A 21665-nucleotide genomic window follows, 5' to 3' on the forward strand; every position below is an offset into this window, starting at 1 on the left:
CTCAGGTCACGATCTCGCGGTCCGTGAGTTCGAGCCCCGCGTCGGGCTCTGGGTTGATGGCTCAGAGCCTGGAGCCTGCTTCTGATTCTGTGTCTCCCTCTCTCTCTGCCCCTCCCCCGTTCATGCTCTGTCTCTCTCTGTCTCAAAAATAAATAAGCGTTAAAAAAATTAAAAAATTTAGGATTAGGAGGCACCTGGGTAGCTCAGTCGGTTAGGCATCCATCTGATTTGATTTCAGCTTAAGTCATGATCTCATGGTTCATGGGTTTGAGCCCCACATCAGGCTCTGAGCTGACAGTGTTGAGCCTGCAGCGTTGAGCCTGCTTGAGGTTCTCTCCCTGCCCCTCCCCTGCTCATGTGTGCAGGTGCACGCATGTGCTCTCTCTCAAAATAAATAAATAAACTTAAAAACAGGAGTAGTCACTGTATAAAACCTAGGATACAATTATAATTTGAGACACATAGAACCCAGAGTTTGCTAATATAATTTTTTATGAATTATGTATTTACAAACAGAGCTTAACATAACCTGATAATGACATATTCATTATTATTTTGATTTTCTGAAATCCTGATTTTAAAATGTAATAGAATGTTTTTTGTTTAAAAGCAGTTGCCATATTTCAGATGCTGGATTCTGAATGCTTTCACTGTTAGTTCAAAGTCTCAATCTAAATGTAATAAATCTGTATTTAAAGTGGAAGCTACTGTATAAAATATGCCTGTGTTTTTCTTTATTATCAAACTCAAGGAATTTTAAAGTTAGTAGTTTGAACTTGACTCTGCATATTCCTAAATCATCAAATTATAATTATTTAAAAAATTATGTTCAAGGTAAAGTCTACGATTCTTCAAAGTCTTGCATATCATATCCCTTCTGCTTCATTATTTGTTTTATAATCCTGTGTAATTTTGCATTACCAGACAATATAATAGATACTACATTAATCAATTTCAGATCTTATATCTTAATAAGATGCTTCAATTATATAATCGTATTGAAAATGTTTTATGAAATAGAAAGATAAGCCCAAAAATATGTTGTATTTTTAAGAATTTCTACTGCATGGTAGATACTTTTAGGGAATGTCAATCTACTTAGAACCAGAAGGCACTGATTTAAATGGCATTTTAAAAAGATACACAAGATGCCACTTTACACCTATCAGAATGGCTAAAATCCAAAACACTGATACACCAAGTGCTGGTGAGGATATGGAGAAATAGGAATGCTCATCCACTGTTTCTGGGAATGCAAACTGGTACAGTCACTTTGGAAGACCTTTTCCCAGTTTCTTACAAAGCTAAACACAGGCTTACCATGCAATCCAACAATCACATTCCTAATTATTTACCTGTTTTGAAAACTTATGTTCACCAAAAAACCCCTGCATGTGAATGTTTACAGCAGCTATATTGTAACTGCTCAAAACCAGAAGTAACCCAAGATGGCTTTCAAACAAACTATGGTAACTCCATACACTGGTGTATTATTATTCAGTAATAAACAAAATAAATTTTCCATGGGAAATGCATGGAGGAACTGTAAATGCAAACTGATAAGTAAAAGAAGCTCATCTGAAAAGATGACATACTGTATGATTCCAACTATGTAACATTCTGGAAAAGGCAAAACTATAGACAGTAAAAACATCAGTAGTTACAGGGTTTCAGGGAAAAGGGGAGGGAGATGAATAGGTGGAGCCCACAGGATTTTTAGAGTAGTGAAACGACTTTGTATGATGGTGTAATGGTGGATAGATGACATTAGCATTTGTCAAAACCCATAGAACTATACAACACAAAGAGTGAACCATAAGGTAAGCCCCAGATTTTAGTTAATAGTTAATTGATCAATATTGATTCTTTAATTATAGCAAATGTTATACTAATGCTAGATGTTAGTAAAAGAGACTTGGGGGGAGTCTCAGGAGGGTAGAATATGAGAATATTCTGTGCCATTTTTCTGTAAACCTAGAATTGCTCTAAAGATTAAAGTCTATTTAAAAAAAAATCTTTTTTTAAGTGACACCTTAGATACATTACACTTCTACTTACCTCAATATGTTCTTTGGTAATAAGCCAAGGTCTATGGGCTAACACTTTATTAAGTTCTCCTAAATTTTGTAGTTTTTGAGGAGCATTCTCTAAACCATTAAGCCATTTGGGGTCTCCACCAACATGAAGGAAATCATTTACATGGAGGTTCACTAAGTAGGAACACTGATGTCTTGCTGCAGCCTTAAGAGAAAACAAAAAGATCAATCTAACTATAAATATTAAAATTTTAAACTATGAATACTTTTCCTTTATAATGGGTAAAACAGCAAGTGTTTGATTAGTCCGTTTGCAAATTTTTCATAAACCACAGAAATGCAGTTTCATATAAACATTAAAAAAAATCACACACACCATAGAAAGACCTCAGAAATATCCCAAAAACAAACTGAATAGCTGATAAAAGTATTTGAGCCTTAGGAATTGTATTTATATAACTTTCAGATCCTCAGATTAACTTCAATTAAGGTGCCAACCATAAAATAATGGAGTATAATTTACAAATCGAACAGGAGTAGTGCCACTTATGTCAATGTGAACTATTTGTAACAGTGGAATAGATCCTGTGTTCTTCTTTATTCTCATTTAATGGAAAATGGTTCTTAATAATGTATAAACACTTGTTTCTTTTTACAGATACATCTGAGAGTATACTTATTTAGTAAGAGGAAAACCACATACTACCTAACAGGAATCCAATTAGAAGTCAGAATATAAGTATTCATCCCTTTGTTTAAAGCATTAACCATCTCTTAAAACGATTAATAAAGGAGGCAGAAGGAATTTTTCATTTAATGTTTACAAACCATTATTCCAATGTAGTGCCGATAATGTAGGGGCAATGGCCCATCCATTTGCAGTAGATAGTGTTGAGTCTTTAGGAAACTTTCTAGATACTGTGGGTGAAAAACCATCACTAATGTAATGTTATCCAAACGACCCAAAGCAGCAAAAGAATCTGCAAATAAAGCATGCATCTGTGCGTCTTCACTTCCCACTTGGAGAATCTGTATGAAAGAGAGGAAAACCATGGTTACATAAATTGTAAATTGGTGTTAGAATGCAGTGCATACGTATTTTTTTTAAGTGTCATCTACAAGCAGGTTAAATTTGGCTTGAGAGAAAGGTTATAATTCTGAAACTTTAACTCAACTAGCAGCAAGACAGAAGAATAAACAGTTGAATATTATGTAGTAGGTAGTAGATAAAAAACAAAGGCCGAACATTAAAGGCCACCTAGATAGGCTGCTTGCAGACTTGGCCAGAATCCAGATAAAGAAGCAGATTTAGATTATCAAATTTGCAGAGCTTGCAAACGGACTCTAAAGACTTTACCCTTTCCTTATAACGCCTAGTCTCAATTTAAGGAGAACCAAAATTTAAGGAGATCTAAAGCATAGGAGTTTTACATATTTAGAATTAAACATCCAATCTAGCACTGACACCAGCCTGTGGAGATGGTCAAGACCAAGTAACTCAGCTTATGAGCATGCACCTAACTAAACATCTAAATATAAAGAGATGGAGTATTACTGGTCAAAAACAAGTCTTGCCTTTCCTAGATTAAATATGGGTGTTAGAAAAGCGTCATGAAATACTAGAAATCAACATGACTATAACAGCTTTCTAATCCCACAGATTCACTGCCAAAGCATGATGATTAACTGCGATCAACTCTGCGTAAAACATGTTGTTGTCCAACAGTTGTTCAGATGCCAAGATGTGGGTCATGAAAGCTTTTCCTTAAAAGCATACAGTTCACTATGTACTTTCACAAACAACATACCTCCTTTTCTGGGATGAATCTGCTTGGTCCGTGTCCTAGTGGTCGAGGAATTCTAATTCCAAGTTCCTAGAAAAGAAAATTACACCATCTCAGGCCTCTCAGCAGTAAACAACATGAACTGAGGCTACAGGAATGGGAGGAAAAACAACCAGTTGAACAGAGACAGGCTTGTTTTAGTGGTTTGTTTTCATGGCCATATATACATACCAACTCCTCTGTTTGCATCATATGGCTGACAAGAGCTTATAATACGACACAGACTAAAAACAATAAAACCTGTTTCACTAAAACCAGAGTTTTGCATAAAGTACTTGGCAGAAAGTCTAGAACAGAAAGTTCAGCACATAGCAACCAACCCTGTGGACTGTCACTGATACAAAATAAGACCAATGTGTTTGTACATCCAAAACTCAACCAACCAAAACATCAACCCCTGTGTATCTTGTCAGGAAATGAACACTCACTAACCTCTGCCTAGATGTCTTAAGTTGAAAGGAGTGTTAATTATTATTACATCTACAATAACACTTCACAATAGGAGAAGAAATACTATGAAAAATAAAAAGTAGTTACTTAAATCCATAAAAGTAAGTACTGCAGGGCATGTTTTCTCTGTGGCTGAGTAAAACAATCTTCGAGAAACTAACTTTGCGAGTTTGCTTTAAATCTTTTATTTATAGTATGTTATCAATTTTGCTTATATTTTAGAGAAGCTCAACTGATTAACAAATAAAGGTTTTCTGCCCTTTGACATAGTGAATCTAGAACCCTGTACTTGAGAGTCTACTATATTTGATGTGACAGGGTAGTGTGGTTAACAAAAAGTGACAAGTATGTATTAAAGGTCCATCTTTTCCCCAATACTGTGTGATTAGAGAAACAAAACTAAAATAATAACTTTTTTTTTTTAAGGCTCATGTCCTATCAATCTGGTTTCTAAAAAAAACAACAACAAAAAAAATCCCCCCAAATTCCTGAAGTTTACACATCTAAATATTAAACCCTTGCTTATATAACTACATACAAATATTATTTGTACCCTCTACTGCTTCCAAAAGTCCTTCAGGATGTTCCTTTTAAAGAAAAAAAAAGCGGGGGGGGGGTGGTTTGCAGACAGAGAAGGATATGTGGCAGCAATTCAAAAAATCTGGTCCAAGTGAATGAAAACCTTTTGAGCAGAGTGGATTTTTAAAAATTAAGCAGGCAGGACAAAACTGAAGAAAATCTTTATTGGGATAACTTAAGATGTCGATTCAAATACACTTGCCAATACACTTACACTGAACATAGCAATGCTCTAACTATACCCTTCACTAGAAGAGGCACTCAATTCACTGGTCTGGCCACAGGCATGTCTTAATTTTATTAGCCTGTAATAAATGCAAGAAAAAAACCTCCACATTCCTTCTATTCAATACATCATCTTAACACAAATGCAGCCATTTATATAAAACAATGACTCTATTAGCCTTTCTAACTGCTGAATTTCTGATCCAATTACATAGATATCAAGATATATTGGGCAAAATGTTAAGGTTACATTCAATATTTACCCCTCTTCATTTCTTCACTATATTATTTAAATAAAATGCATTTTAGGAAAATGCCCATTTCAAGAGTTTATCACTCTTTTTATACCTGAGAGACACTACTATTCTTGAGACTGTACTGTGTTAAAATGTAGTATTTCAAATGGAGGAGAAATGGATTATTCAACAAATGATCTTGATACAACTAGATAGCCGCTCAGAAAAAAGTAAAGTTAGAACCATAAATCATACTTAAATTAGAGGTAAGTATTAAAAAAAACAAACAAACACCCCAAGCCAAAAAACATAAGTGCTGGAAGAAAACACTCATGGAATGAAGTTAGGCCTAAGAATGTCATAAAAACCCAGAAGTCGTAAAATAGAAAACTAGTAAATCTGATGACATAAAAATAAAGACTTTCACATGGGAAAAATAAACATATAAAAAAGTCAAAAGCAAACAGAAAATCGGGAAATATATTTGCAGTTTCTAAATCAAAGGGGCTAAATTTCTTGAGTACATGAAAACTCCTACAAATCAGTAAGAAAACCTACAACAACCTGATAGAAAAATGTACAAAGGACACGGACAGTTCAAAGAAAAGGAAATACAAATGGCTGAAAAATGGTCAACCTCACAATAAAACTTTAAGTTAGCTACACTGAGATACTATTTTTCACCTAAAAGATTGCTGAAGATCAAAAGTTTAATAGTAGGCTGTGCTGAAGAGGAGGTGGATAAATATTTGTTACTTACACATTTCTCATGGGAGTGTTGTGAAGTGTGAGGAAGTAAGATCAAGGAATACATCAGTGTAAATCACTACAACTTATAGAGAGGGTAGTTTGTAATAATGATTGAAATTAAAAAGTCACAAATCCTTTGAGTCAACAATTTCATTTTAAATGCTGACCTGTACTCATAGACATGCCATAGGTAAAAGGATAATCTCTGCAACATTGTTTGTAATAGTACAAAATATAAAACAACCTGAGCTCTCATTAACAGGACTGTTTTAATGTAGTATGACCACAGACTAGAATTACATGCAGTCCTTACAAGGAGAATGAAGCAATTCTGTATGAGTTGGCTTTAAAAGACCTCCAAGATATATATTGAGTGTGCATCAGGGGGGTGAGGTAGGGGAGGGCAAAGTGCGTAAGATGCATATGTTTTGTTACTATCTGTAAGGAGAGAAAAAAAACTTAGCAATTCCATTTATAGGACTTTATTTTAACTAACTTAGCAACATGTGGGTGGCATATACATATTTTTAATAACAAGATGGACAGCACATGGACCTCAAAACAAAGAGGTTGAATTATATTATTTTGGTTTTGTTTCTATACCAAATATATACTTTACATATTGAACTATCATAAAACAATAGCTTTAGAATTCAAAGAAAGTGGCTATCAGTGTTTCAGAATGGAGTATTTTCCTATAAGTATAGCAAAGACCTTTCCCAATGGTCCTATATACTTTTCAAGTCTTTGAAAGTCTACCCCTACAGTCAAATTTAATGGTCATACTTGTATCACTGTCTCCCCTATTCCTTCCCTTCAGTGGGCAAAACCTTCCTTCACAGTTCCTTTAGACAAACATTCTTTCAGAGTGAAAAACTATGTGTTTTAAAGCAGGATGTTAACTAAAAGTAAACATTCTTGGGAATGGATTATAGACCAATTATGCTAATAATCTCTTATTGTTGAGGTTACATTAATTCCTTGATGAGGTACCAGTCTGGCAAGAAAACTGGAGATGGAAGAGAAGATAAACTGAAGAAAGGAAAGGAGTGGAAAGAAGTCTCTGACATTCAAGATTCCAATTTCATTATTTTACCTAAGTCTAGTTCCGGATAAAATAGAATTGTACCCAGCTCACATCCAGACTACCAGGGTCAATTTCCTATTAAGATAAAGAAGTTGTGAGAGGTCTGTGCCATTCCTTAAGGGCAGAAAGGGAAATGGTAGGAAGGAAAACGAGAGGAAGTGAAAGAAAAGACTGGGGGAAGGGAGACACTGATATACTTAAAAAAAATCAAGTCTTTCCCAAAAAGGACTGATCGACTAATTTAATGGGAAATATAGTGAGTGCTATTCTAGACTCACATCAACTTATTCTCCATATTTGAAGGCTTACTCAATGTCCTTTGTTCTGTTTCTTAATAGATGAGGTACAGGAGAGAGATACAAGAATATCAACTGATGAGCTCTAAGACTCCATTCCACCATATCCTAGTCCAGATCCAGGCAGGAAGGAGATGATTTTATAAATTATACATATTTCTATATATATCAAATTCTATGTAATGTTTATGTAACATACAATAATTATAAACATGAAATAATCACATATAATAATTTATAAATTATACGTATGTATGTAATTTGAAATCAAGTACCTAGCTCAGTTAGTATTAGTGAGTGGTGCAGACAGGGGTTGAATCTAGGAAATCTGGTTCTAGAGTTGTCATTATTACTCTTTTGAGCCTCTGTAAGAGTTTTTGACACCTTAAAGGTCCTTTTGGATATCACTGTTGCTATGCAATAGTATTCTTGGTTTCTAAAAGGCTAATTTTCTGGAAAACTCATTTTCTGAATACTTTTCCTAGTCAACATGACAAATTAGCTACTACCCTATCTTCTAGCAGGTATTGATTTTAAAAAGCTACTACAGGTCTTCAATAGGGTGATCATAAGCCAAACTAACTGCATTTCATAATTTCCTAAACGTTATTTCAATTATGCCTTATCTGTTGCTGTTGAAGAAAATTAATTACAGACTTTGAATACGTTTTGGCCAATCCAGATTCTAAGACACAGAACTGCCGATAGCAAATGGCCTTGTTTAAAAAGCAGATGTAGATGCTAATCACAGCACAAACCTCACAGGCCTTTGGTGAAGGTGTGGCTGGAAAAACTAACATGGGAACTAACAGTTCTTTCCTCTCAACAATTCTCCTAATCAGCATTTTGAAAAAGACAGCAACAGCCTCTGCCATGACAACACTGCTGCAAATCTCTGACATAACATCTATTTCTTCAGTAGCATGTAATACTAAGACACTCATTTTCACAATATGAAAATTCTTAGCAAATGTCAACAGTACCACAGAAACACTGTATCTGTATTGTATCACCTTACGAATCAGTGTTGGCATGCTAAAAGTACTGCTCTGATCATTTCCAAATTGGTCAGAGATACATTTAGGAATCTACAGCAATATCCTCCTTTAAGTGAGACAGTGATGTGCCACAAATGCAAAATAAAAGCATTCCTTGGCTTCTAGTGTCTACCCACTTGCAAAACAAGTGGAAAAGTAAATATGATTAAGTCATTTGAATCATTTTTCTCACTGGGCTTGGGGCACTTTTAAAAAAATGTCCAGACATCTTATACCAATAACCACAACGCTCATATTAATTTTGATTGAAAAAAAAATTACAAAAGCAGTATGTGTTTCAACTAGGCAACGATAAATTGTGTAAAAAGTGAAAGCTCCTGCCCCACTCTCCCTTCTTTAGGAGAATCATTTCCTAGAGCTGGTGCTAGGCTTCTGACATTCAAAAATTTTGAACAGAAATGAAAAGATGTAGAAGGAACAAAAATATATTCCTGCTATAACAAATGTACTGGTGCTTCTTTTAACATTGTCATTACCTCTACTTGGGAACTTAGAAATACTGAAAGTTCAGGTACCTCTTTTTCCAGTCTCTGGTCTTCTATAAAACATATTAAAAAAAAAAAACCTCAAAAAAACTATAAAACAAAAAACCAAAACAAAACAAAAACCTCTCTGACTTCAAAGTACTGGATTTGTAAGGCTGACTTAGGCCATGTGTGTGCCCTGTATTTTAGTCAGGAGTCCCATCCCTGAAAAGTGTTTCATTTTAAAGCATTTTATTTGGAGGCATGCTAGTTGAAAGAGTCATGTTATTAATTCTTTTGTAAAATGAATAGTTTTCCTATAAAGCACTACTTCCTGACTTATTTTCCCACATGTCGGATGTGTTAAAAGTGATAAAATACAACGCAGCAAGGCTTCCTAGTTTCCTAAACACAATCCCACGGGCACGGTAACCAACCAGCAAGCTACAATGTATCCCTTCATCTTCCAGTTTTCGTGGCTATATTTAGAGACTCTAGATCTGGGCGAGAACCGGGATTCTGCACCCAAACACCATCAGAAAGAACAGCTATTCAAGCTCCGCGACTGGGGATCGCCTCTAGTCAAAATGAGAAAAGATCTTTTATGGCCTGCAAACGGAAACCAGAAATGGGATGTCAACACTTCCACACGGTTTTGTTTCTTTGATAGAGTTTCCAAAGCAACAGGCAGGGCAAGTTTTGTTGGTGTTTAGGTTGCTGCATGATCTGTACACAATGAGGAGCGTATCATGTACCCACTAACGTTAAAATCCAGGAAAGTGTGTTCTACAGCCCCCACGAGGTCTTCGCTTCAAGTTGCGTGAATCCATGCAGTCCACTCGCGACGCAGTCTCCACTTACGAAACAACAGAAACATTAAACGGAGTCCCCCAAGTGGGCAACGCTGCGGAGAAATTCCTAGATTTCGTGACCGATGGCAACCCAGCGTTGTGAGTTCAATTCAAATTTTAATGACTTTCTCCTTTGTCACCTTTTGAATGAAAGCCTTTTAAAGGCTCAAATTTCGGTTAGCTGTACTAGCAACTTTCAAATGGGGCCGTTATTTACAACCCCTTGGGAAAAAGACAAAATGACACAACTGAACCGCTTTCTCCTGAAGGCCGTCTCGGGCGCAACAGGGATGGTTAACAACCAGGGGTAAGCGCGGTGCATAACGTCATAGAGCCGGCAGAACATACGTGTTCCAGGCGGCAGCATCTTTTAACCGACTCAAAGGTTATTGCCCCCTTTTTTTGAGTAGGAGGCCAAGGGGGGGGGGAGGGTCACCGATAATGTTCTGACAAGACGCCGAGGGGAGAAAAATCCACAGGCTGTTCTACCCTAAGACTGCAGCTTTGTTCGGTTCTGACTTGTGGAGACTTGCACACAAGACGACGTTATTTACGTTTTGGAGACTTCCATTTAAATGACCGAGGCAGCTGTGTCTGCCAGCCTCAGCATTTTCTCCCGGGGCCGGCTCGCGGTGGAAACCGTCTCCCCTCCCACCACAGGCCGCCCCTTCAACCTGAGGGGCGCGGGCCGGCCCGAGACGCCCCCCGACGGGCAGGGCGGCCGGCCGGGCGGTTGCTCCCGGGGCACTCTCCAATGCGGAGCGTTCTCCGCAGCTGTTAGGTACGAAGGCGGGGAGGCATCGCGACCTCCGTGCAGCCCGGGCAGCTGTGCCGGGTACCCGCCCGCCCGGCCCCTCGCCCGGATACCTCGTCCTGGCCGCGGCCCCCGCCGCACTGCTTGCAGCCCAGCAGCTCCGAGACGGCCAGCGAGGCCGTGTACGCCTGGTTCGCGGTGGTGGCCAGGCGCATGTCGGCGCGGGGACCGGCTGCGGACGCGCAGGAGAAGCCCGGCGGCGCGGAAAAGGCGAGCGCTGACCGGACGGCCGGGCTCCGGGCTGCAGCGCCTCAGGCAGCGCGGACCTCGGCGGCAGCGCGGCGCGAACAAACAAGCCGCGCGGCCCCGCCCCCGCCGTCACTCCGCCGGCCCAGCGGCCCCCCGCGCCAATGCCGGCCCGCGGCGCCGCGGAGCCCCGCCCCCTTGACGCGGAGGGGCGGGCGTTGGGGGGCGGTCAGACGCGGCCGGGGGAAAAACAACCTCGAGCGGCCGAGCTCTCCGCCAGGAGCTGATTCTCGCGTCCAGAACTGGCTCGGTGGGCTTGCTTTAAGGCTGGGGTGGGGCGCGAGCACTCAGGCGTCAGGGAAAGGCGAACGCGCCCCTGCCCCCAGCTTCAGCAGCGGAGAGACTGCCCTCCTTCCCACCCACTCGGATTCATTTACCTTGAGCCGAAGAGCAGCCCACCTCTAAGCGGACCCTGCACCACCAGGAATAACCAAGTTCGCTTTACATTTTATAAACTGTTGAAATCCCCTTCAGCCTTTCCACTAATGCGCAAACAACGCTGAATGCGCCCGGAATGCTGCAACAAGTATGGGACCATGGCCTATATTCAATGTAAAATTATTTTTGGTAAGCTATGTAGAAACTATAAATATCACTCTCCTACACAGATAATCAGGCTTGGTAGCCAATCTCTGCATTTCCCTTTTCCTCGCAAGTATATTCCAAGGCTTTAACATTTCTAATATTCTCCCATAAGTGCCCTGGGTTCTAAAGAAAGAATTTCTCTGAAATCCGATGAGGAACTTGAGACAATATAGGTTAAAAAGGAGCATAAATAACTGACACTGTTGGACCTGGGTCGCAAATCTCTCAAATCCTGTGTGAACACTATTTCCTTAAATGGATTCATTAACTTCTTTTAAAAAATCACCTCCTAAACTAGATCTCTTTTTGCACGTTTGCTCTTGTGTTTTCAAAAGCTTACATGTCCAGGTTTAAAAAAAAAAGTTGGAACATCATGACAAAAGGAAAAAAGCGGAGTTTAAATCAATAAATACTGACAGACACAGAACCAGGACTCCTAAATGCAAATAAGTTTCAGTCTTAAGAGTGGAGGTTACAATGTCTCAGAGAAGATTAAGTTACTCTTACAGCTCTTAAAATGTATTTTAAAAGCAAGTTAAAATGGTTATTTTTTTAATCTTCTCCAGATAAATAAGATAAATACCGTATGTTCTCATACACTGTTTTTATAAATTGCTAAAGCACACAAAATATTTTTGCTGTCAAGAAAAGCAATTTTGGGTTAATAATAACATAAAAGAAAAGGCTACAGAGGCTTCCAAGCTTTCTCTTCTTCTGAGCACAGCCACAAAAGCAAACAGGATAATCAAATGCCCACTCAGCCACAAACCAACAAGCAGCAAAAATAAGCCCAGTAAATCATCCAGTTTGCAGCAATAGGACATACCCTCTAAAATAAACTGGTTGTAGATGAATACCTTGGAAACATAAATGGACTTGATATATGAGGTTGTGAGCTATAATGCTAGATAATGAGAAATAAGTGAAAATGATGACTTTGCTTCTAGAAGAGTTGAGCTGTGATTTTTATTTTCTGGAAGGAATACAACAATGGGGCTGAGTTGTCTAGTAGGGCATAACCTTGTTTATGACATTAAAATTATGTCATTTGCAAAATGGAGAATGCTTACCTTTCTATTTTTTAATGAGAGACTAGCATTTAGCTAACCCAAAAATGGTTCAAAATAATTAAATACAAATCAAAACTACAAACTATATATAGAGTAGTGTTTGATACTTAGAGCTTGATAAATATTTATTGAAGAGGTATACACTGAAATTGTATAGGAAGCTGCAATTAGGATTTTTCCCCCCAGAAAATTTCAGTTTATGTACTTTGATGCTGACTTACATAAAAAGAAAGATAATTTTAACTCCTATTCTAATTCTATGGTTTACTGAGGACCTTTAAGCCATTAAATGTCAAGATTCCTTTATGGTCTCTAAAAAGACTGACATAATTTCTTCAAAGAGTAATAATTTCTGCTCTTTACAATAGAGCAGCATGGTGAATTAGTCACTTTATTCTCAACATAAAAGGGTTGCCTCCAAATAAATCTATAGTAACCAAGAATTCCAACCAATATTAACCTGAAAATATCATTGTGTCACTTCTTGAGTAGGCCAGATGTCCTGAAGGTGTTTCTCCTAATGAACCCCTAGTGTTAGGCATGTCATAGGCATGCAATAAACATCTGCTAAAAAAATGAAAACTGAGCATGGAACAGTAACTGGAAAGGACTAAACTTTTGATATTTACCACAGGTTATCATTATAGGCCAGCAGTTACTTTACAAAGTCTGCTACTTAAACATTTCTAACATTATTTATTTCTAGGAAGAAACCTGATATTTAATCCAAGAAGTAATAGTAATTCTGAAATATTTCCTTTCCTCTAAAAATCTTTTGGTAGACTTACACAGTTGTATCAAAGTGAGGTTTTTGCATTTGTCATTAGTAGTAATGGTCTCAACTCTAATTTTCTCAAGAATAAGCTGATATACTATGTAAAAGCAGAGTGGTGTTAAGTGACTTTATGTGAGCTAAGAACTATGATGTATTAGAGAGTCTGGACTTGAAGCTGTGCTTTCTGAAGGAAGAACATCTGAGCTGGGACTTACAGGATTAGTGGAGAGGCTTTGGCAAGAAATTGGGGGTTGGGGGAGGTAGGAGAGGGGACTTGAGAGAATAGAGTTCTAAACAAAGGAAACAGCATGTGCAAAGGCCCAGAGGCCAGGGAGAGAGAGAATGGTCCAAATAGGGAAGCAGAATAAAGGAAGTTTATTGGGTCTGGAAGAAGACAGTGATAGAGTTCAAGTAAAAAATCAACAGTAAGGAGGGACCTTGTTCAAGCTTTATTTTAAAGAATGTAAATTTCATTGTTAAGAGTACTGTGGAGTTCTTGCAAGTTTTAAATAGTAGAAAGACATCAGACTTGCATTTCAGCTAAGGTTTAAAAAAATATATTGGAAGGGACAAAATTAGAGGCAGAAAGATGGTTAGGAAGGCTGTTGAGGCAATTGTGGCAAGGCAACAGGGAGGTCTGAAGAACAATGGGAATGAAGCAAAGTGTAGGGATGAAGGTAGATTTTGTCTCTCCAACAATAATACATTTCTTGAGAAAGGAAATCATGCCTCATACTCTTATTTTTGAAATTGAGGAAATAAATTTCAAATTAGCTGTTCTCCTAAGTGACTTCCTTACATCCATTAGACTTTTGAAAATATAGTTAATTCATGGAAAATAATAGATACGTTTTAGTAGAATGAATACTTATCAGGCCAAAAGGCATAATCACACTTACATGGACCACATATTAAACCTTGAATTTTCCCGTTAACCAAAGGAATTAAAGTACCACAGATTTGTAGATCTATTCAGTAGAAAGGAATTATATTTAGTAATTGGTTAGAAAACACACATAGCAGTGATTTCATCCATTAAGCCAAAGAACTCCTTTAAGAGTGGGCTTAAAGCATTATTGAAAAATGTCCTATTGTCATTTAAAACATTTTATTTAGAATGAATGCTGGTTTATAAGATTACTTCTGCTTACTAATTTTGTCAAGATTTTTCTCCTCCAGCTCATATCTTCCTGTTTTTATATATATAGCTTGTCTGCTAAGCACTTTTTTTTCCTTTCGACATGTTTTGAGTACATTGAGATCCTTTTAGCACTGAACTTTAATTTTACATTGTTCTCTTATTTGTCCTCTACTTTTCTCACTTCTTCAATTTAATTTTTAGAATTTTATCACTTATAAAGGAGCAAGAATGTTGACAGATCTTTGCCTTATTCTTTCCTTTAGGGCTTCTTCTTTTAGAAATGCACAATTTTAAATCTCTAATAGGGTTTTAGAAACATAGGCCATCACCCACATTTGTAAACAAGCAGTGTTCCAAACAATGTCAGTAGCTTTAAATTAGAAAATCACTTTCCCCTAAAGAACAAGCATGTTAAATTGTGGTCAGGTTTTCCAGGTTAATAAGACCAGTAACTTACTTACTCCTACCCATTAGACACTGAAGCAATTGACATATATAAAGCAGATAATTATTCCTATTTTCAAATTTATAAAACAGAAATTCATAAAGCATGGGTAAATCATCCAAGATTATAAAAGTAGTAAATTGCCTTTAAGGATTAGAACCCAGGTCTATCTGAATCCAAAGCAGCAGAAGCTGGGTTGCTTCTTTTAATGAATAATTTACAAATTTTGATAACTATGTATTAGTTCTTTCTTTTTTAAGCTCTCACCATTCTTATTTATTTAAAAAAGTTAAAAAAAATTTAATTTACATCCAAGTTAGTTAACCATATAGTGCAATAATGATTTTAGGAGTAGAATCCAGTGATTCATCACCTATATATAACACTCAGTACTCATCCCAACAAGTGTCCTCCTTAATGCCCATTGCCCATTTAGCCCACCCCACCCCCACAGCTCCTCAGTTTGTTCTGTGTATTTAAGAGTCTCTTATGGTTTGTCCCTCTCTGTTTTTATATTATTTTTGCTTCCCTTCCCCTATGTTTATCTGTTTTGTATCTTAAATTCCACATATGAGTGAAGCCATATGATATCTGTCTTTCTCTGATTAATTTTGCTTAGCATAAAACACTCTAGTTTCCAGTATTAGTCATAGTTCTTGATTCTGAGGACAAGAAAAGAGGGAATGAAGAAGAAAAAATTTATCTTCCCTTCTTATACTCAGGATGAGATCTCATTAAAAAATAAAATCATGGAATGAGTGAGCTTGGTCTTTGAGAGCTTATCTCCTCTACTCTATCCCTGTCCTCCTGGTGTCTTTTCCCAGGCCTTTGGTGACCTCATGTTACCTAGAGCTCCTTCACTACAGAACTCACCTAAATCTACCCTAAGACTCTACCTAAGTCTACTAAAAGGTCCTCATACCAATCCTATTCCTCTTAGAATAACTGGTTAAGTGCTAGGAAGAAAGCAGTCTTCCTAAACCAATTCATACTATTCATTGTAGGAGGTACTGATATCTCATAGTAATTTATTTAGTCTGACTCAACAGAATATAAGCTTTGTAAAATCAGAATGTTTGTCTTTTTTGCTCACTGCTGTATTTCCAATGCCCAAGTGCCTAGCATATGGCAGACCCTCAATAAGTATATAATGAATGAACTTCACAGAGATTTTTCTATTAAAAAAAAAAAACAACTTACCTCAATAATGATATTAAGTTTATGAAAGATTTGGGCCATCTAGACAAACATTTTTGGAGGTTTTGGGTCCACTATCCAGGCAGGCAGGCTGTGCTTGGGAATCAGCTTGTCCTTGGGTTCAGCTTTGCTAAAGCAACTACTGTTTTTCATAGTTTCTCCTCATCTTCTTCTTGGGAATCCACAGATATTCCCAAGCTTCTTTGATTTTTCTTTGCTTGCACTGCTAAGCTAGCTATATAGGTTTGGGCAATGGAGTATTTGGTTCATTTGTTAAGTCAGGCAGGTACTTACAAGTCAGATACTGCCTGAATACATACCATTGTTTGACAAGATTCATGAACATTCTGTAACCAAATTTGGCTTTAAACACCTTTAGGCCTAAGGTGAAATGATAGGAAAGAAAGTGTCTGTTGAGATCTCAAAATTAAATGGGAGAACTCATACTAAAATGCTACAATTTTTACAGGTGAATTACTTTTCAGCATTATTGTTGAGTTAAATAAGAAGGAATTGGTATAATTTGGAACAGGTTGAGGTTCAGGTGTGGTGGGAAATTGAGAGTTTGGACTTTATCCCATATGTATGTAGGAACTACTACTGTAGCTTTAAAGAAAGAGAAAAAGGAAGTGATACAAACTCAAAAAAAAAAAAAAAGGTAACCAATGATACTAAATATATGACATATTCAAGTAGAAAATATTTCTCTGTGCACGTATACTACTGTATTGTATAATTTTTAAAATGCTTTTTGAGGAGCTGGATTTCAACTCTACCTAAAAACATATGTGAAAAATATATATATATTTTTTAATTCTCAAAGAACTTCTGTTTGTAGGCACAAGGCAAGAACTGGTTTTAGTATGTAACCTATAATTTTTTTAAAATTCTTTTTTTTTCTTACTAGTCTCTACATCCAAGAGATCAAGAATCAAGTGTCAGATGCTCTTCTGACTGAGCCAGCCAGGTGCTCCTAAAATCTTTTAATCGGGTTATTTTTATTTTTTTATTTGTAACAACTATCCTGACCTCCCTATTCCTGCCCACCCCCAGTATGATTATTACTAACATGTAGTGAATAGGGATCTACATATGTGCTTTTCTTATAGAACTCAAAGACCCCCACTCAGTTCCTCTGTAATAATCTTTAATTTTTTTAACAGTTATTTATTTTTGAAAGAGTGAGATACAGCACGATCAGGGGAGGCGCGGGGCGTGGGGGGATGACACAGAATCCAAAGCAGGCTCCAGGATCTGAGCTGTCAGCACAGAGCCCAACGCCGGGCTCGGGGCTCAGACTCATGGACCGTGAGATCATGACCTGAGCCAAAGTCGGATGCTTAACCGACTGAGCCACCCAGGCCCCCCATCCCTGTAATAATCTCTAGTTGTGGGTCCTTTAAACCTTTAAATTACCTTCTTTCTTTGCCTCCTTCTGAGATCTCTAGTTTTCCAAGAGGGTGTTAAATTGTAAAACCTGGTCACAACGTACAAGGCCACATCTAGAGACTACCTGCATGTTATTAAGCATCTTAGAAATAAAACGCCATTCACTGAACTTTCCCATCTGTTCTTCTGCCCTCCAAAATCCTCACTGCACCTCTGGGCCATTTTCCCCTTTGTACACAGAATACGTATATGTTCAGGCCAATGTAGTTCAACAGAGATGTTTATTTTATTTTTTTTTTTTAATTTTTTTTTTTCAACTTTTTTTTTTTATTTATTTTTGGGACAGAGAGAGACAGAGCATGAACGGGGGAGGGGCAGAGAGAGAGGGAGACACAGAATCGGAAACAGGCTCCAGGCTCCGAGCCATCAGCCCAGAGCCCGACGCGGGGCTCGAACTCACGGACCGAGAGATCGTGACCTGGCTGAAGCCGGACGCTTAACCGACTGCGCCACCCAGGCGCCCCTGAGAGATGTTTATTTTTACTTATCACTACTATCTTTCTGTATAGCTAAAAATACTAAAAAACAAAGACAAAAACAAAAAACCCAGAGAATGCCATTTTAAAATTGTTTTTACATGAACTTAAATTTGAACATAATTCAAGAGCATTTGTAATAACAGAAAAATATGGTTTTCCTAAATTTTGGCAAACAATTGAGAAATACTAACACAGGATTTTATTCAGATATTACAAATTGGAGAAGGCAGTATTCTTTCTTAATTTGTTGTAACTCTAATCTGAAAAGTACATTTTGGCATAGGTTTATGTACAGAGGTCAATACTATTATTTTAGCAATTAACAGAAATCTTAATATTATGTAAGCACTTAGCATTCAATCATTATTTATAGATATTTACTGAATGCCAAATTATATGCATTTAATTTCTTAAATCCTATGAACAGGCAGAAATATCTTAATTTGAGTTTGGGTGTCTATTTTATTTAGACTTACACCTCTCACATAAGTCACACAGATTGGCAGATAGCTTGGGACTCTGTTAGGGAGCATTAAATGGGGAGTCATCTAGTTTACTGCCCAGTCCTGAAACAAAGAGACTAACAAAAAACAGAAACCCAGTTTATAAATCTCTTAACAGCCCTTCCAGTTTGAGCCCCCTCAAATTTAAAATGAAGGGCAGGTGAACTTCATATTCTCTCAAACTTTTATTTCAGCTCTGTTAATATAATTCCTGATTTTATCAAGAGTTATATGCTTTAAGCTAACTAGAATCTGGCCTCCTCCTACACCAGGCTTGTTTGTTACATTATCAGTGGTTTTCAAATTGTTTTTCTTAGGATCCATTCCTTACAAGTTCTTTAGGGTTATTATAAAATATTAAATTTAAACTTTCTTTTTCAAGGCAAACTACAAATGTAAATCAACGTTAAATGCATTGGGAACCACCCTAATAGTAATTTGTTTAATAATTCAGTTCCTGGACTAAGTAAAGTTTCCTTCACCGTCTCTGTGAGCATATGTTTGAACATTTTTGTAAATGTGTCAGTGATTAGAAAGGGTATAATGTGTTCCAGCCTTTAAAAAAATTCGTGCGTCTCTGCATGTGCTGGAGTAAAACTAGCAGTGAGTGGACTGCTACAGCGAAGGTACAGTGAGGGTGCTTTGCTGTGTGAATCCAGATTACCTGGATATTATGCATACAAGAAAATACAGAGGGGCGCCTGGGTGGCTCAGTCGTTTGAGCGTCTGACTGTGGCTCAGGTCATGATCATACGGTTTGTGGGTTCGAGCCCCGCATCAGGCTGGCTGCTGTCAGCGTGGAGTCAGCTTCAGATCCTCTGTACCCCCCTCTGTCTGCCCCTCCCCCCACTCATGCTTTCTCTCAAAAATAAACATTAAAAAAAGTACAGAAATAATACTGCAGTCATAATCCATAGCCCTTAATTTCAAATTTGTTTAAAACATAAAATAGCCTCATTGTTCTCACTGACTTAATAATTTAACTTTATTTATTTGAACTTAAAGACCATTAATAACATGCCAGTTTTATATATTGCATATATCATAACTCTGGTAATACTGTTTGACTGAAGACTACGCTGACAAAAAAAAATTAGTAACACATTTGAGTATCACTGCCTTATATATACACCATATCTCCGGATCGGCCCACTAGAACTCATAGTGGGTTTGGAGGATCCATGCTAGTCTGTAGCTCCCTACATTATTCCCCCAGGCTTGGGTCAGGCTTTAAGGTTCAGAGAATGATCCATGGATTTCTGCTGATTCCAGCAGAATGCAGGGGGGGGGTTAGCTCAAAATCTCATTCCCACCAATGTTAAATAGAGCCTTAAAGAGAAAAGGCTCTTAGAATCACAATGGTTTATGACAGTCTACTGAATTACAAACCAAACTTGCCTTCCATTAGAACTTATATTTAGTCTGTCCTGCATCTGGTCTATAACTGTGAAAGGATTATCAATCCTTCTAGCCCTTCTCCAAAAAACATGAATAAAGTCAATCTTACCCTTCAGTGACACACATGCCAGTGTGACCAATAGCTTTTATCCTAAATCACAAAAATTTGACCTAAGAAATGTCCAATGAAGCAAAAGTACAATGAAGTACTCTGAGACGGTTTTTATTAACAATGAAGATATTACATCTTTTGTGTTTCTAATAGGCAAGTTCTTAAATAATACATGTGTTCTTTACAATAAGAACTTACTTTTAGGTCAGAAACTTCAACTTTCAAGTATTCAACAAAATTTTAAAAAACTAAACCACAATACTTTAACTTGAACATTACAAATATACAATTAAAACCTTAGAACCCTAAAATAATGTATATTAAATTTACAAATTTGTGGGTTTGAAAAATATATAAACTTCAAAAGACATCAGAAAAAAAAGTATGTGGATCCAGGAAAAAGAGCAAAGCAGAGTCAAAAGCAGGGTGCATTTCAAATAGGTCACACTCAACTTTTAACTCTAAGAACAAAAAAAACAAGCTTAGCAACAGCTGTCAGCCAACCACAAAGCAGACAGATCAGGACTCAACCACTCCAGATACCAATGAGGTCCAACCTTCAATGTTTTTTTAAAAAAGTTATATAGTGTCAGAGCAGAGCACTGTGATAAGACAGGATATACTGTCCTCAGTTAAAAGTAACAAAGATTTAAAATCTTTTCACCAATCCTTAAAAAAATAGATTTTAATAACAGTGATAATTTTGTTTTTATCCTTACTGTGCCAGATACTGTATACATTAAAGTCACCTTTAAAATATTAGTGTAATAAAATATAGAATTTTTTGGGAAATTTTCTTTCTTGTTTGTAGATAGAGGATAAGGGTGGAAATATCCATAAGAAAAATTCTTCTCTTTTTAAATTCCCTAATACTCAATTTCCAAAATTCATGGGGTGGGGTACAGCCAACAATGAAATGTTATTGTCCAAATCCAAAAATATGAGCATGACAGTCACATACAAATAAATATAACCTTCAAAGCAAGCAAGGAAACTGAACAGACCCCATAGTGCTATTCTATGCAATGCTTCCTCTTTATCACTCAATACATATTCTCCTGAGAAGAAAATTTTCTGAGGATTTAGAAGAGATTTTCAAAGACTTACATACTTCATCACTGTAATGTTTAGTGCTAACCTCCGTTATTTGCTTAAACTGAGAGTGTTACTTGCAATAGAGACACATAAACATTGTAAAACGATACTTGATAGTTTTCCTCATTTTGCTTTTGGCTTGCTAAATCTATATTCTAAAGCAGTTACCAATATTTTCTGTAAAAACCTTCAAGAACCACCTTTTGTTTTTTCTTCAAGTGCTGCTTAAACCATTTGCTGGTTTTAGTTCCCTAAAAAATAATTATTTTAAGTAGATCAGCTTGACTTGTCATATCAATTGTTTCCTGTACTGTAAGACATAGGAGGTTTGCTACTAATACTGTAAGATGCTGTCCAAAATGTATGTATGTATACTTCCCCTCAACAGTTCATTGTATTCTATATACCTAAGGAAGGTGGGGGGGGGGGATTAAATAATATTTGAAGACTAGTTCTGGGTTTATTGGCAATACCCTCACT

At 37.2% G+C, this 21665-nt stretch overlaps 2 protein-coding genes across 7 annotated transcripts in view; one reads left to right on the forward strand and one right to left on the reverse strand.

The window, feature by feature from the left end:
• Positions 1-3834, forward strand: part of ARMC2 (armadillo repeat containing 2) — a 138482-nt gene extending 134648 nt beyond the window's left edge. For 2 of the 3 annotated variants that reach the window (XR_006202750.1, XR_006202752.1), the window contains one exon: positions 3697-3834. The gene's annotated coding sequence lies outside the window, so the exon portion shown is untranslated. Of the gene's footprint in view, positions 1-2694; positions 2835-3696 lie in introns of those variants that run through there. The other variant, XR_006202749.1, reaches the window with a different exon arrangement.
• SESN1 (sestrin 1) overlaps positions 1-21665 on the reverse strand; it is a 113281-nt gene that overhangs the window by 11246 nt on the left and 80370 nt on the right. For 2 of the 4 annotated variants that reach the window (XM_042939517.1, XM_042939515.1), the window contains exons 2-4: positions 3845-3910; positions 2865-3065; positions 2059-2241 (exon numbers count right to left, since the gene is read on the reverse strand). In XM_042939517.1, the coding sequence (XP_042795451.1) occupies positions 2059-2241; positions 2865-3065; positions 3845-3910 (450 nt within the window). Of the gene's footprint in view, positions 1-2058; positions 2242-2864; positions 3066-3844; positions 3911-9788; positions 10441-10743; positions 10936-21665 lie in introns of those variants that run through there. The other 2 variants (XM_042939516.1, XM_042939519.1) reach the window with 2 other exon arrangements.

This window comes from Panthera leo, chromosome B2 (assembly GCF_018350215.1).
Source record: "Panthera leo isolate Ple1 chromosome B2, P.leo_Ple1_pat1.1, whole genome shotgun sequence".
In the NCBI taxonomy this organism is placed as follows: domain Eukaryota; kingdom Metazoa; phylum Chordata; class Mammalia; order Carnivora; family Felidae; genus Panthera; species Panthera leo.